Source organism: Hesperophylax consimilis, chromosome 8, assembly GCF_061612785.1.
Source record: "Hesperophylax consimilis isolate HC1 chromosome 8, BYU_Hcon_1.0, whole genome shotgun sequence".
NCBI lineage: Eukaryota > Metazoa > Arthropoda > Insecta > Trichoptera > Limnephilidae > Hesperophylax > Hesperophylax consimilis.
Genome location: NC_142843.1, coordinates 41,110,027 through 41,124,318, shown reverse-complemented (window position 1 = coordinate 41,124,318; position 14,292 = coordinate 41,110,027). Strand labels below are relative to the sequence as shown.

The 14,292-nt window shown below is 36.5% G+C and overlaps 1 protein-coding gene across 1 annotated transcript in view; it reads left to right on the top strand.

The window, feature by feature from the left end:
* The window catches only part of LOC149422075 (uncharacterized), a 50,117-nt gene extending 38,368 nt beyond the window's left edge, over positions 1 to 11,749 (top strand). Inside the window, exons 2-9 of the mRNA XM_089634673.1 lie at positions 471 to 533; positions 2,082 to 2,226; positions 3,659 to 3,789; positions 4,381 to 4,490; positions 5,646 to 5,791; positions 6,243 to 6,447; positions 10,295 to 10,411; positions 11,424 to 11,749. Coding sequence (XP_089490799.1) covers positions 471 to 533; positions 2,082 to 2,226; positions 3,659 to 3,789; positions 4,381 to 4,490; positions 5,646 to 5,791; positions 6,243 to 6,447; positions 10,295 to 10,411; positions 11,424 to 11,541 — 1,035 coding nt within the window. The 3' untranslated portion in view covers positions 11,542 to 11,749. The remainder of the gene's footprint in view (positions 1 to 470; positions 534 to 2,081; positions 2,227 to 3,658; positions 3,790 to 4,380; positions 4,491 to 5,645; positions 5,792 to 6,242; positions 6,448 to 10,294; positions 10,412 to 11,423) is intronic.
* Positions 11,750 to 14,292: the final 2,543 nt, after the last annotated feature.

The window sequence follows — 14,292 nt, the reverse complement described above, 5'->3', positions numbered from 1 at the left end:
TGTCCATCATCTCTGCCTACCCCTGCGAGGAAACAGCGTGATGGTTAGTATTTAGTTATTTATATTTGTTTAAGTAACTCTAATTACGCTACAGGTAACTACGGAGTAATTCCGAAACCAGTTGAGTTAAATTAAATAATATGAAATAAGTATGAACTATAATATGTACAACTTTCCCTGCGAAGCTTCACTGAGAAACAGCATTTTGTCTTGCTTACGCCTACTATTGTTTTGATTTTGGAAGATCTGGTGTAAACGTTGTACCAGTTTGAGAATTTGAGAATTTGATGTATTCGTAAAAGTTGTTTTTACGGTAGTTATTCAAAAATGTTAAATTCTACAGAATTTTCTTTTCTGGTTTGAATAACAAGTTTTAAACATTATGTAATGTAAGTAAAGCATTGTTCTTTTAAATTATATTCAGTTATTTACACAAAACTTTTAAAAAATTTGTTTTTTTCTTCTTTCAGATGGACTCAAATAGGATATCGCAAATGTATTACCTGCTGGCAAAGTGGATCATATTCGTTCAGGTAAATAAAATATGACGTCGCATTGTTGTTATAAATTAGTGTGTATTTTTTATTGGGTGGTATTTTGAAATCATAGATGATAGAAAGGAAGAGAGATATCGCGTGAAAGTTTGTCGACTGTCCCCGAGCTATGGCTAAACTGCACGGACTATAATATCAATGCGGCGAAGCCAATGAAAGTTGAGCGTTTGGTGACACTCTTATGGGCCCGGTTCCTCATCCATATTCCTTGTTTCTATTATCATACGAAAAAAAATTAAACCGTAGGTAACTTGTTTTTGCATGACTGTAAACAAACATCATCCTATTGCCAATGCGAACACATCGAAAGGGTAAAACAAATAAAATACCTAGGAGTTATTATTGATACACACTTACAAAGGACTGAACACATTAATTTTATCACTAATAAACTAAAACGAGTCTTGCACCTAATAAAATCCATCAAAAACATTTTTCCACTAACAATACTCAGATCAATATACTTTGCACTGTGTCAATCCATTGCCACTTATGGAATATTAGCTTGGGGAAGCGCTACAAACACAACAATTCAAAAAGTTCAAAAGGCAATAATAAAACTCTTACTGCAAGTACCATTCTACACAGACTCAAACAAAATCTTCAAAACACTAGACGTCATGTCAATAAGACAACTTTACGCCAAAACTGCTCTCCTACACCTCATCCATAATAATCTTCATATTACAAATCAATCAAAAGCCATAATAAAAACCAGGTCATCAACAATTAAAACACTGAACATTCCGATAACACACACCACACACGGACAAAGACACTTTCAATACTACGCAACCAAACTTTTTAACAGTATGCCCATTACTTTGAAACAACTAATGACTACAAATACACCTACAAACTTTCTCAAAAAACATATCGTAGCCTGGATAAAAAATCAAGATATTCACTTTATTCAAAAGCTTATAATTCCAAACCAAACATAACCAAAATATGATAAGTAAAATTAAATATTATACACGTTCTTCAAGAATTATCCAAAAATACATACACGCACATATAAATGTGTGTTTTCATGTTTCAATAATACCTGTCACACTTAATCACAAACACGTTAACACCTCAGCACAGGTTCTCCTAGTGAGATGTTCACGTAACATACAATATCACCAACACACAGTTTTACAAATATCAACCTATGTTCTTTATTTTTTATATTTTTTATACCTTTTTTCTGTACTTTTTTCTCTGTACTACAATATAAACCACTGTATTCATTTGTAAAATGTGTATTCAAGAATAGACATAAATAAATAAACAATTTCATAAAAAAATGTAGGAGTATGATATCTCCGCCCAGGAGGCCCTGATGAAAATAGTTTATCTCTTGGCCTATGTCATGTTTGGTGATGCTTGGGAAATCCTTATAAAATCATCGGTAGTTACGCCTACCGATCCGATATTGTAATGTTATCGATTTCACTGATAGAATCCAGGTCTTACCAAAGCGTTATTGTCTGTGTCTTTTGTTGTTCCGTTAATGGAAAATATAATGAGGGTATTTTGCAGATTTTGCTGAGCAGTCACACGGAGCTGGGAGCGCGCGGCCACGGGAGGCTGATGGACCCGCCCTCCAGGAACGCCATGTGGAGATTTGGTTTCCCCAACCCTGTCAATTACAATGACAATGAGCTGTTCTGCGGGGGATATGCTGGTAGTTATAATTTAAACTAAAACTCCAAACTAAAGGGAAAAGTCCCGGAAATAAATGATTCAATCGAAGATTTGACAAATAGATTTAAAATTTGTAATATATTTTCCAAGTACTCGTATATTTTTATTTCTTTTCACATTAACTCCACACAGGAGGCCTTGAGGAAAATATTTTACCTCAAGACCTTTATCATCTTTGGGGATGTTGTGTGTAGTGTCTTTTTAAGGAGAGTAAGGAGTAAACATGAGTCTTGAAGAGACCCATTTAGTAGGAGGAAACACAGAGGCTGGAAAATCGTTCTACAGCCGAGCCGTTTGAACTCAAGAATGAATCGTAGAAGCGACCCATTCTCATGTGACAAATGTCAACCGTGTGCACATTTTGGGCGCGGATTTGCGGGACTATGCAACAGTGTCGAATGGATCAATGACGCTAGTTCCTGGGAGCATCTTCCATTGAAATATCAGTAGAACAAGGACAGCATACCTACCCAAAAAAAATGTAATCCGTTTATTAGTGAGGCCCCTTATATTTATCATTTTGTATCTGATTTATTCGGATATTTTAAATAAGAAATGAAGTAAAGAAAACAATTTTGTTTTCAAATTATAGTGAGAAATATATATTAAAGATTGAAGATATTAGGATATTCATTATTTGTATTATGTACACTGGGAGTGTGTATGCTATGTGACTACGTTGGTAGGCACCTTTAAAAATAAATAGGTATTCATATAAGTAATAACAACATTTTTAAAATACATATACAATCATACACATAAAGACAAATTTCAAAGAATAATTAATAGTTCTGTAGTTATGTTCGGTATTATTTTTATTAATAATTAACTACGAAATTTGGCTGAAGCTGTTTTTAATAATACATCCGAAAACAATAAATAAACGTAGAAAATACAACAAAATGATTTACGAAAGGAAGGTTCGAGAATGTTTCGAAGCGCGTCACGTAGGCAAAATAATTCGATGTCGCGGTTGCTGGTACTGTACGGACCATTTTGTTCACGTTTTCACTTATCTAGGTGGAAAATAAAACATACTCGAACATTCCAGTTGCTACAGAAATAAATATTAAAAAAATAAAAGAAAATCCAAGAAGCTTGTTTTGAAACTTCTAGAATAATGTTCGAGTCAAGCAGTGGCGTACCACTACAGTTCCAAATAAAGCAACGTGTCTAAAAAATTATTTTTCACTGGTCCAATTCACTATCTATCACTTCACTTCAATATTTACATAACTATCTCCAATATCTACATCACTATCTCCAATATCTACATAACTATCTCCAATATCTATATCACCATCTCCAATACTTACGTCAATATCGACTGCAAAGTTAACCATTTGGATATGTTGATGGGTCCACATAAAGCAATATTTCCAGCCTAATTAATATTATTTTGCTTGTTTTAGTGCAATGGGAGCAGAACGGGGGCAAATGTGGGGTGTGTGGGGACCCCGACCACCTGCATCCCCCGCGACCCCACGAGGCGGGGGGCGAGTACGCCAAGGGGGTCATCGGGAGGCGCTACAGCGTGGGACAGGTACAAAAAAACATCCTAACACAGAGATAACGAATGACATATATATTTCAGGTCCTTCGATAAAGTTGATACAGGCGCTGGTTCAGAACCTACTCAAAGGATCAAATCTGTATTTGGATATTGTATTTTGTTCAACTTTTTTATTCACAGTTGTAGAAGGTATCTCTCTTCCGAGTTTGTTATAGAGAAAGGTTCTTCTTCTGTCGTATTGTGGGGAGGTCAGAGGGGAACATCTAGGTCAGTGAGCTAGTCTTGGGCGTTGGGCGTCGACTTGTGGACCTCATCAATCCCGGCGGGGAATGAATGTAGCGGGCATTCTTTGACCACATGTATTCACACATCGTCGACTCTTTAAGGCGTCACCTGTGCATCATGTTGGCACAGTGGCTATGGGAGGACCTTATTCTATTGATGGCGGAGCAGATCACAATGAATGTAAAATATCGGTTTCAAGACACCTTGGACGAGTGACGTCTCTTGACTTGAAACATATTCGAAACCAATCAAATTTCTTCACTGAGATCTCAAATTCATATACAGTTGTCACGTGCTGTTATTTTTGACATAAATTATTGTTGTTGAATGTTTCAGGAAATAGACGTGGAGGTGGAGCTGACAGCCAACCACTGGGGGAGGTTTGAAATTTCCATATGCCCGAACAACAATCCAAGTTATGAAGCCACTCAGGAATGTTTCAACCAGTAAGTCAACAGTAATTACCAATTACCGTACTCCTCCTTCCGTCTCTTTCTCCTGTGGTCTTTTGCCATAAATAACTGACATACTAATAAATGTAGTTAAAACGTACCTACAATTTCCTTTTTCTAACCCGACTGAACGCAATTCTGAAAGAATTAGAAGAACTCTACATCCGATCGAGCTGAAACTCGGCAGATATGCTGGCTGTCGATAACAAAGCATTCTATCAACATTTAGTGGCAATCAAATGTGGAGTAAAAATAACTCTTCCTGTGGCTCTTTGTAGTCCATTTTTGTCGCAACGTTTTTGGTGGAGTCGGTTTTTGTGTTTTTTAAAATGATTTATTATTCTTGAAATAGATCCACTTCATGTGTTGCAGTGATTTAGTTTCAGGGTATTATGCCGTGCTGCGCTACCTTCCTCTTTAGCCAACGTTTCGGACAGCGTTATAGTGTCCATCATCAGGGCAGGTGTTCACATAAAGAAGGAGGTAGCGCAACACGGCATATTCCCCCGAAAATAAATCACCATTTCGTGAGGTAAAATATAAACTTTTGTACAATTTTCATTGTTCTTACGTTTCTAATACTTATTACATACATATTTTTAACAATTTTCTAAAGTAAAGTTCAATTTTAATTTCACTAATAACTAAGTTATACATTTGGATTCCTCTATTGAGTAAAAAATTCCATTTTTTTGTTTTGTTAATATCTTTAAAGTCTGATGTTTGCTTTCTATCTTGTACGGTGTGTGTGGACGTCTTTCTATCTTGTATGGTGTGTGTGGAAGTCTTTATTATATTGTAGTTATATTATATTCTTAAGCATATCCTGTATTGGTTTATATTTATTAAATTTCAAAATTTGTCTCATTGCATCGTTTTAGAATTTGTTTTACTCTACCCACATTACTGAGACAGAGAAAACTAGAACACTAGTCTATATGTTGTGCAACAATTGTTTTATAAATTAGTAAATTGTTCCTTCATTTCAGACAGATTTCACGTCTTCAGACAGAAGTCTTCATTCAAGTCTTCTTCTTCTCTCCCTTTTCCCCGTTTTCTTTAAATATATTTTAATAAAGTGAACTGCTCATTTTGGCCTTTTGTAGATTTTGTCACTAATGGTTACTTGTACCTTTTTATTGTTTGAAGGCATCCGCTGAAGTTAAAGGGAAGTCGAGAGCATAGTTTCGTAATTCCCCTGGACAGTCCGAAGAAGGAGATATTCCGCTACAAGGTGCGGCTGCCGGCCTACGTCACCTGCTCGCAGTGCGTACTTCAATGGACCTATTACACAGGTAGATTCTCACGTCGACATGAATTACAGCTTGACACAATGTACTTCGCAGTTGGTGGTGTCTTAGTTCCTTCAAGCTGTCGGCTGGTTGAATGTAGGAGGGTTGCTAACTGTGGTTTTGAGTAAAATGGCTTCTGGTACAACTTATGTTTTGATGTAATCCATGACGAATACCTTTACCAGTGACGTTTTGCAAACTGGAAGATAATGTCGAAACCTGTAAATAACAAGTATTACTGCTCTGGTTGCGAAATAGACATATTATAATTATTGAATCTGACGTCATAGTTACCGTCCAGGATTCCAGGAGAGATTGTCGACTGTGTGACGTCTTTTTTTACGAATTTCTTCCGCTGTACTTTCAACTTCGAATTTTGACTTTTTGACGTGTATTATAAAAATCTTACTGAAATCAGGTTTGAAGTATAACACCATATCAAATTGTTTCATAGGCAACATGTGGGGGATCTGCCCCAACGGAACAGAGGCCGTGGGCTGCGGTAAGGCCGAGACGTTTCGAAACTGCGCGGACATCAGCATCGTGACCAGCACCGGCGGACTGCCACCCTCCGCGCTGCAGGAGAACAATCCGTTCCTGCTTTATTACAGAGACTTCAGGGCCCCTCCGGGCGATGACGTCTTCCCCCTGGTCGTGAGGTGAGAGCGAGCAATGCAAGACTATCATCAAGTACTCTCTAACGTATTGGCTTACCTACAGAGTGGCCCCCAATCCTATTAACCCTTCTAGTCCAGTCAGTGGGGAGTTTTACCTTGCAAAAGGTTAGGTTGTAGCGATTTTGATATATGTTGTTAAGATTGGGACTCTAAGGGAAAAAAAAAGTTTTCGACCTTGGGGGGGTCGAGCTCGACCCGCCATCTTGGATTGAAGGTGCCAAAATTTGTTTTTTTCAAAATAATTGTGAAGTGGTCGTTTTTACAACCAAATTATTTAAGGCAAACTTAAAGACAACAAAATTACCTACATTTTTTGTAGGAAATTTTTTTTGTAAGTCGAATAGATAACGAGTTACAGTGGCGGAAATGTGAATATTTTTCTAAAAAATGATGAAACTCCCAACTTTGTAATTTTTTCGGGTTATTCATTAAATAATTATAATAATTTTGCTAACTCATTTCCTCACCACCATGAGGTAGAGAACATGGAGCATTTTTTATTGTCGTATCTCCAGTAGGTCTACTCCACAGATATACCAGCGATGGTAGATTTCGAAATTATGTTACATTACTATGAATTATGTTACTATAAATTATGTTACTTAATAACAGTCTTCGTCATCAATGTCATCATCTAACTCATTGCCTGTGATACTGAGATTCTGGGCTTCCATTGAAAAAATCTCTTCTTCATCGTCCTCGACATCGATGTGAACCTCTGGCGAATTTCGGCATGTTTGACCATTACAGCACCCATATACAATAGAACACTTCAATCCAGCTTTCCTGCAGCTACATGCAACGCCGCACCCATTTTTACAATTGCATGAAATAAATTTTAATAAAGTCTCGTGTGCTGGTTTCTTTATCATTCTTACTGGAACAAGCCCGTTGGTGTCACGTTTCCAGCCCCAGTTTTCTGGATTTTTTTGGATTCCATACCATTTTTGGACTTGATGGTACGTTCTAAATGCATGGTACCGTGCAGCGTCGTTCGTTGGTGGCAAAGAAGCAAGATTGAATTTGCTTTTTGCTGTCGACTTTGCGAAACGTTTGTAGCGGACTTCTTCCAAGGTGTCCTTATCCATGTCACCCCCGTACAAAGCAACAAGAAAGCGTGTTCCTGCAACTGCTATGTTTTCTGGTGTTGCATCATGTTGTTTGAAGATTCCTATCATGGCATTGAGTCTTGTGTCGTTTTGCACAAGCGAACAAAATTTTGTTTTTCCTTGGTTGAAGAAGGACGATGTTGTATCGCAGCCGCTAAAGGCATGAAGAAACAGAATATTCTCAGCCGCCTCTTTGTATTTCACACTATTCGCGGAATACAGTCTTTCAAAAGTTTTGCCTCTCCCGGGTTTGCGAAGATATATACTACTCTTGGGTGGTGCTAATGCTGTCAGCAGAACTAGGAGATCAACGTCTTCGCCAATAATGAAAACAGCGTCATATGATGAACACAAGGAAATCGCAGTATTGACAATCAACTCATCAGCATCTTCTTCAGCCTGCTTAACTGTAAAATCATCCTGTATAAATTGCTTTGTAAGCATCGAAATCAGACGGACTTTGTTATTTTCATTGGCTAAAAATCGTTCTTGTGAAACTTGAACTGGCATTGTTTCATCGAAAAGAACATCTGCAGACATGTGCTTCTTCGATCGTAACCAGGACTCAATCAGTGTTGCCAAGTCAGCTGTAGACTAGGATCCCACTATAACAAATCAACGTCATCGAGCACACGGATGATGCTATATAAGTATATTGTAACGTAGAAATACGTTAAAATGATATTGTGTAATATGTTCGTACAAAATTTATCAAGAAAACTGGAGTTTTACAATTTTTTGTCAAAATTTTCTTCTTTCAACCGCTGTAACTCGTTACCTATTAGACTTACAAAAAAAAACTTTCTACAAAAAATGTAGGTAATTTAGTTGTCTTTAAGTTTGCTTCCATTAATTTGGTTGTAAAATCAACCACTTCATAATTATTTTGAAAAAACCAAATTTTGGCACCTTCAATCCAAGATGGCGGGTCGAGCTCGACCCCCCGAAGGTCGAAAACTTTTTTTTTTCTTTAGAGTCCCAATCTTAACAACAAATGTGAAAATCGCTACTACCTAACCTTTTGCAAGGTGGAGCCCTTTTTTATCCCCCACTGACTGGACTATTCATGCATTTTAATATTTTTACCTACAAGTCCCAACGACACGCGACGGTTAAATTTCTCGTGGAATTTTGGAATGCTTCCGAGTTATTTTAAATGCGAATAGAAAATTATTATGTGTAAAAACAAATCCCACTTTTATTTAAAAAACACCGGCACGCGTTGCTGTGGCTCAGTCGTTCTGTGTATATAGAGAAAAAAATAACGTGCGTTGCTTTTACATCCAACAGATGGCGCTGTTTTTATAAAATAAAATTTAAAAAAAACATTTTTTTACCTGTCACAGGTGACATCTATACAGGGTGTCCGGAAACTCGTAGTACAAGCGGGAAACTGGTGAATCTACATCACATTTGGAGTCGATTTTGTAGTATATTTTTTTTTATTTGAGCTTTCGTTATCGAGTAAATCGAGTTTGAAGTTGATTTTTTTTTTTTTTTTTTTTTTAATCAAATTCTTATAAATTATTACTGAAGATCAAAGTAACAGACTAATTAAAACTATTTGAAAGTAAAACAAATGAAGAAACTCGGATTTGAAGCATTATTTTGAAATCACCCTTCATTTAACCCGGTGTAATCATAAAATATTTCTGCTCTGCAGGGTTAAAACATCTGTTATTCAACCCTAAACACCAGAAAAAACTTTAACCCTAAAATAGCCGAAAAATATTTTTTTTTGGTTTTTTTTTTTTTTTTTTGAAAATGCTCAAATCAAAACACTTTATGTTTTTTTGGGTTCCCCATGTGGTGTAGATTCTCCAGTTTCTCGCTTGTACTACGAGTTTCCGGACACCGTGTATAATATAGGTATGTAAAAAAACACGCGTATTCGAATTCAACGTTCAGTCGAAATTTTAAAGCAATCTGTGAGGAACTTTCGGAGATTTAAGATTTAAAAAAAAACGAACATTTCTTTTTTTATATAGATTAGATAAGATTATGTTTTAGTTTTTTATTATAGAAATAAATATTGATATGCTTAAATAATTTTATTTAGGTATAATATAAAACATGAAAATGATAACAAACTGGAATATCCACAATTTAAAGGAATTCGTTATTTAGAACACACATTCGATGTGTATAGGGGATTAAATATTTTTTTGACCCTCAACTGCCAATTAAAAAAACCCCGCTAATTTGTAATCATACACTTTGACAATTTTTAGAATTGTAGCAGTTCATCCCACACTTATACTTCATTGTTTGTTGTGTTCCAGAGACCAAGTATGCATCCCGACCCCTTGTACTAGTTGATCCCATAGTTATACTTCAATGTTTGTTGTGTTCCAGAGACCAAGTATGCATCCCGACCCCTTGAACTAGTTGATCCCATAGTTATACTTCAATGTTTGTTGTGTTCCAGAGACCAAGTATGCATCCCGACCCCTTGTACTAGTTGATCCCATAGTTATACTTCAATGTTTGTTGTGTTCCAGAGACCAAGTATGCATCCCGACCCCTTGTACTAGTTGATCCCATACTTATACTTCATTGTTTGTTGTGTTCCAGAGACCAAGTATGCATCCCGACCCCTTTTACTAGTTGATCCCATACTTATACTTCATTGTTTGTTGTGTTCCAGAGACCAAGTATGCATCCCGACCCCTTTTACTAGTTGATCCCATACTTATACTTCATTGTTTGTTGTGTTCCAGAGACCAAGTATGCATCCCGACCCCTCTGTATCAGTCGATCCCGGGCATGGGTCAGTGGTGCCAGACCAACTGCCTGCGCTACCCGCCCAACTGTCCAGAAACTGTTTGCCACTGTCCGTGAGTTAACTTATTCATCACCTATGATAGAAACAAAGGAGTTATGTCATGGAACTGTCGCCAAAACTAAGATCAAAGTGCATGGATTATCAAAGCGGACGGTGGAGTCAATTAAAGTTATGCGTTTGCTTCGTTTTTAGAAACAGACGCGGGGCATATATACGATTTACTGTAGTATTTTGTTGATAATGTACAAACATTCCTGGGTTACGAATACGCTGACAATATTTGAAAATATCATACTTTGTGTCGTGATGCCAGCCGAGAAATTGAACTCACAACGCCTTGGGTGAGACCCAAACGTAATGTCAACTCGGCAACCTACCGGTTGATGAACAATGTTGGTAATAATTTATTACTCTCGATTTTATACGATGAAGATAATATCAATATCTCTCAGTGAATGTAAGAAACTGCATTATTGCCACCTTATTACATTATCAAATTTCATACTTCCATTTTTTTATTACTAACATTATCTTCAATAATTATCTCAGTCACTTATTTTTTGGATGTTGTCTTAATGGTGTGGTTGCCAAGTTCCACCAGTGGAAGAAATACATGCTGGCTTCATATCTTGGTTTCTATGGACGGATATTTCAAACTATTTGCTATCCCTTTCGTTCTGATGATGTACCACGTGATTTTTTTGGAGACACAGAAATTTCATCAATTAGCATAACTTGTGTAAGTTTATAGTTCTTGCGTTACATATTATTCCTCCATGGTTTAACCAGAATATTTTTCACAACCTAGATAGTGTCACGGATATACTTACTAGAAAATGATTTAGCTTTGGTTTGAATCTTCGCTTACAAAATAAATATTTGTAATAGAGTAGTAAGTAATGGAGAAATGCAAAAATCAAATTGGAATCACGGAACACGGTCGCCAGGAAAGTCAAAATGCTGGTGGCATCTGAACTGAAATATCTGGAGATCTTTTCTGGGTCCTTTATACTGTTGCTATAACTAAAGAGAATGACTAATTTTGGTTCATTTCATGTTTTCAGTCAAACGTGCGAAGCCATCGGGGAGTTGGAAGGGCGTTCTGGTGCCGACGTGTACTGCCAGGACGAGTGTATCAACTGGCCGCCCAAGTGCCCCGCCGGCAGATGCCGCTGCTTCTAGCCCGAGCAGGATCCTTAGCCATCATCTGAATGTGTCTTATCGTCTATATCTTAGTGCTGAACCCATCAGCCAAGCTACACTGAACCCGTCATTTTCACCATTTTTAGGAGGTCTCTCGATGTCCCTAAATCCCAACGTAACGTCTTTGCATGATGTTTTTGGAGGTCTCCAGAAGTTTCAGGAGTATATTGAAGTGCCTGAAGGTCTCTGGCTAGATAGCCAGAGATATGCAAGTCTCGCGAGGTCTCTGAAGGTCTTTTCAAAGATTCCTGAGAGTTTCTAGACAGTCGAATTGAGGTCTCTGAACGTCTCTGAATGTGTCTGAAAGCAGTAAATTGAGATACCTAGAGGTCACTGTGGTTTGCTGGGTATTTTTGAGGCATCTGGAATCTGAAAGTCTCCAGAAATCTTGAAAGTCTCTCTGACTCCTCGGGGTTTCTCCACAAGATCTTTACTGTGCTGTATGGACTGCTGAACGATCTATGATATTGTTAATAAATATTTCCCGTTGGCCAGTCATTTAGTTCGTGCTTTATATAAAGTGGTGGTTTAAATCTACGGCAATTCAGTGTTCACATGGAATGTTTACTTCCACCATATATTTTCTAAAAACCTTGAAATTCGGAACAAGAGTTAAACATTAAAAATCGTAAAATAAATTAAGAGGAGCGGCATCGACTCCAAAAAATTAAATAATAGTTTTTTTAATCAAAAGGAATCACAAATATCTAGTATGGATAAGTGCAACTTTATTTATTTGTGTATTAAAATATTAATGAATAGGCCATTCAAAAAATACTTTTGCTTGTTTTTAGGAGCAACTTTCAAATTTTTGTGAGATAATAGTAATTATTAAAAAAAACAATCTTACACAACCTACTAAGCAAATACAATAAAAAATAAACAATTAAGCATCGTAAAAAACCGTTTTTTGGGGGAAATTTTAAATTTACATGCTGCAAAAATCATTTGTAATTCAAATTTAAGCCTGTCAAAATACTTATTTCATTTGTACTTACAAAGTAAGTATGGCAATTTTTTTTCATTGTAATAATTAGAGACATGAATAATCAAATTCTTTAATGGCCTATATTTTTTAATATGAAACACAAGTAAATAAACTAGCAAATATCCGTTATAGATATTTAATACACCTTTTGATTAAAAAAAACAATTATTCAGTTTGTTCAAGTATTTTGGTCTCAAACACAAATTAAAATTTTGTATGAAAAAGACCGCGCAGCCGTTCCCTTTTATTATATTGTTCCGTTATTTTTAATATTGAGGTTTAAATTAAGGAATAAGTGTTACAACCATAATTTTAGCTTTACCGCTTAATACGAAACAACCGGGTCTAAATAAGTATCTAAAAATGACATTTTCCAGGCACCTCAAAGTCAGATATTTGCCTAAACTGGAACATCGAAACGGAAATCAAAGGCTTTATGGTTGATTAATTCGCGACTTCAATTAATTAGCTGGTATTGCAAATCATCATTTCCAAAGATCAAACAAATATAATACACATCAGATGATATTACATAAATAAAATTTCTTGAAGTTCCTTGTAACTAGTAAATAAAATAAATCTAAATAAAAAATATAAACTAAAACAAGAGATTTTATTGAATTATTTAATTTCGGTGTCATTTTACAAATGATACTTATAGTATAAGACATGAAATTAGAATTCCATAAGCCATAAAGAGCCCCTATGAGCGTGTAAAAATAGCAAAGGATAATAAATCAAGGTTAGAACATGTCTAAACAACAAAGCAAAACAAGACCCTGTTTTAGGCGAGACAAGAAAAATCGGGTCAATGGCGCCAACGAGTTTTTTGAGCGACTTGAATTGGATAGTGATGATTTCAAAGGATCGTGAGCTGACTGGAGATGAAACTTGGGTGGCTCATTACACGCCGCAGTCAAAAATACAGTCGTCACAGAAGCGTCACACCAATTCTCCCTCTGCCAAAAAATTCAAAAACCAAAAAAATCATGGCCTCGTGTTTTGGGACCGAAAAGGTCGAATATCTGTCGAATATCGAATATCTTTCTCAGTGAACAACGATATTGTAAGACCCTAAAGACACTCAAAAGGAGGAGAATGCTGAGAGGAATGTGCGTGTTGTACGATAATGCCCGCCCTCATACAGCCTTAGCCATCAAGGCGCTCTTGGACTCATTTGGTTGGGATGTTTTCAACTACCCCCCGTGTTCCCCTGACTAGGTGCCTTCAGATTATCATATTTTCAACTCCTGAAGGCACACATAGTGGAGTTAAATTTTCAACCGACGAGCAAGTGGGGTATAGTTCTTTGAGCTTGTGCCATGGCTCACCATTGCTAATACATTGAACGGGATGGCAAAGTCACCAAGTAACTACAATATCCTGTAATTTTTTTTAAACACACTTTGAAAAAAATTAAAATCTAGTACAATTATTTTATTTTCTGATAGTGGTTGTAAATAATTTAAACGAGAAGAAATGTCTATTTACGATTGGAAATTCTGGATTTGATTTTTGCTCGAGAATGATTGTTGCACCTCTCAAAAGCACAGGAAGGCATGTATTCACCAAAAATAACGATGTTTATGTCTCAACTGGTGACAGCTTATCTGAAGAACGAATTTATGAGTGATATTAAACGCAGTAAATCTCAAATGTGTCGATGCGATCACGCGCTTTCTCTCAGTAACCTATCTTCTCTTTTAATTCATCCAGGGGTGTAGGTAGGAACTGGATAAATG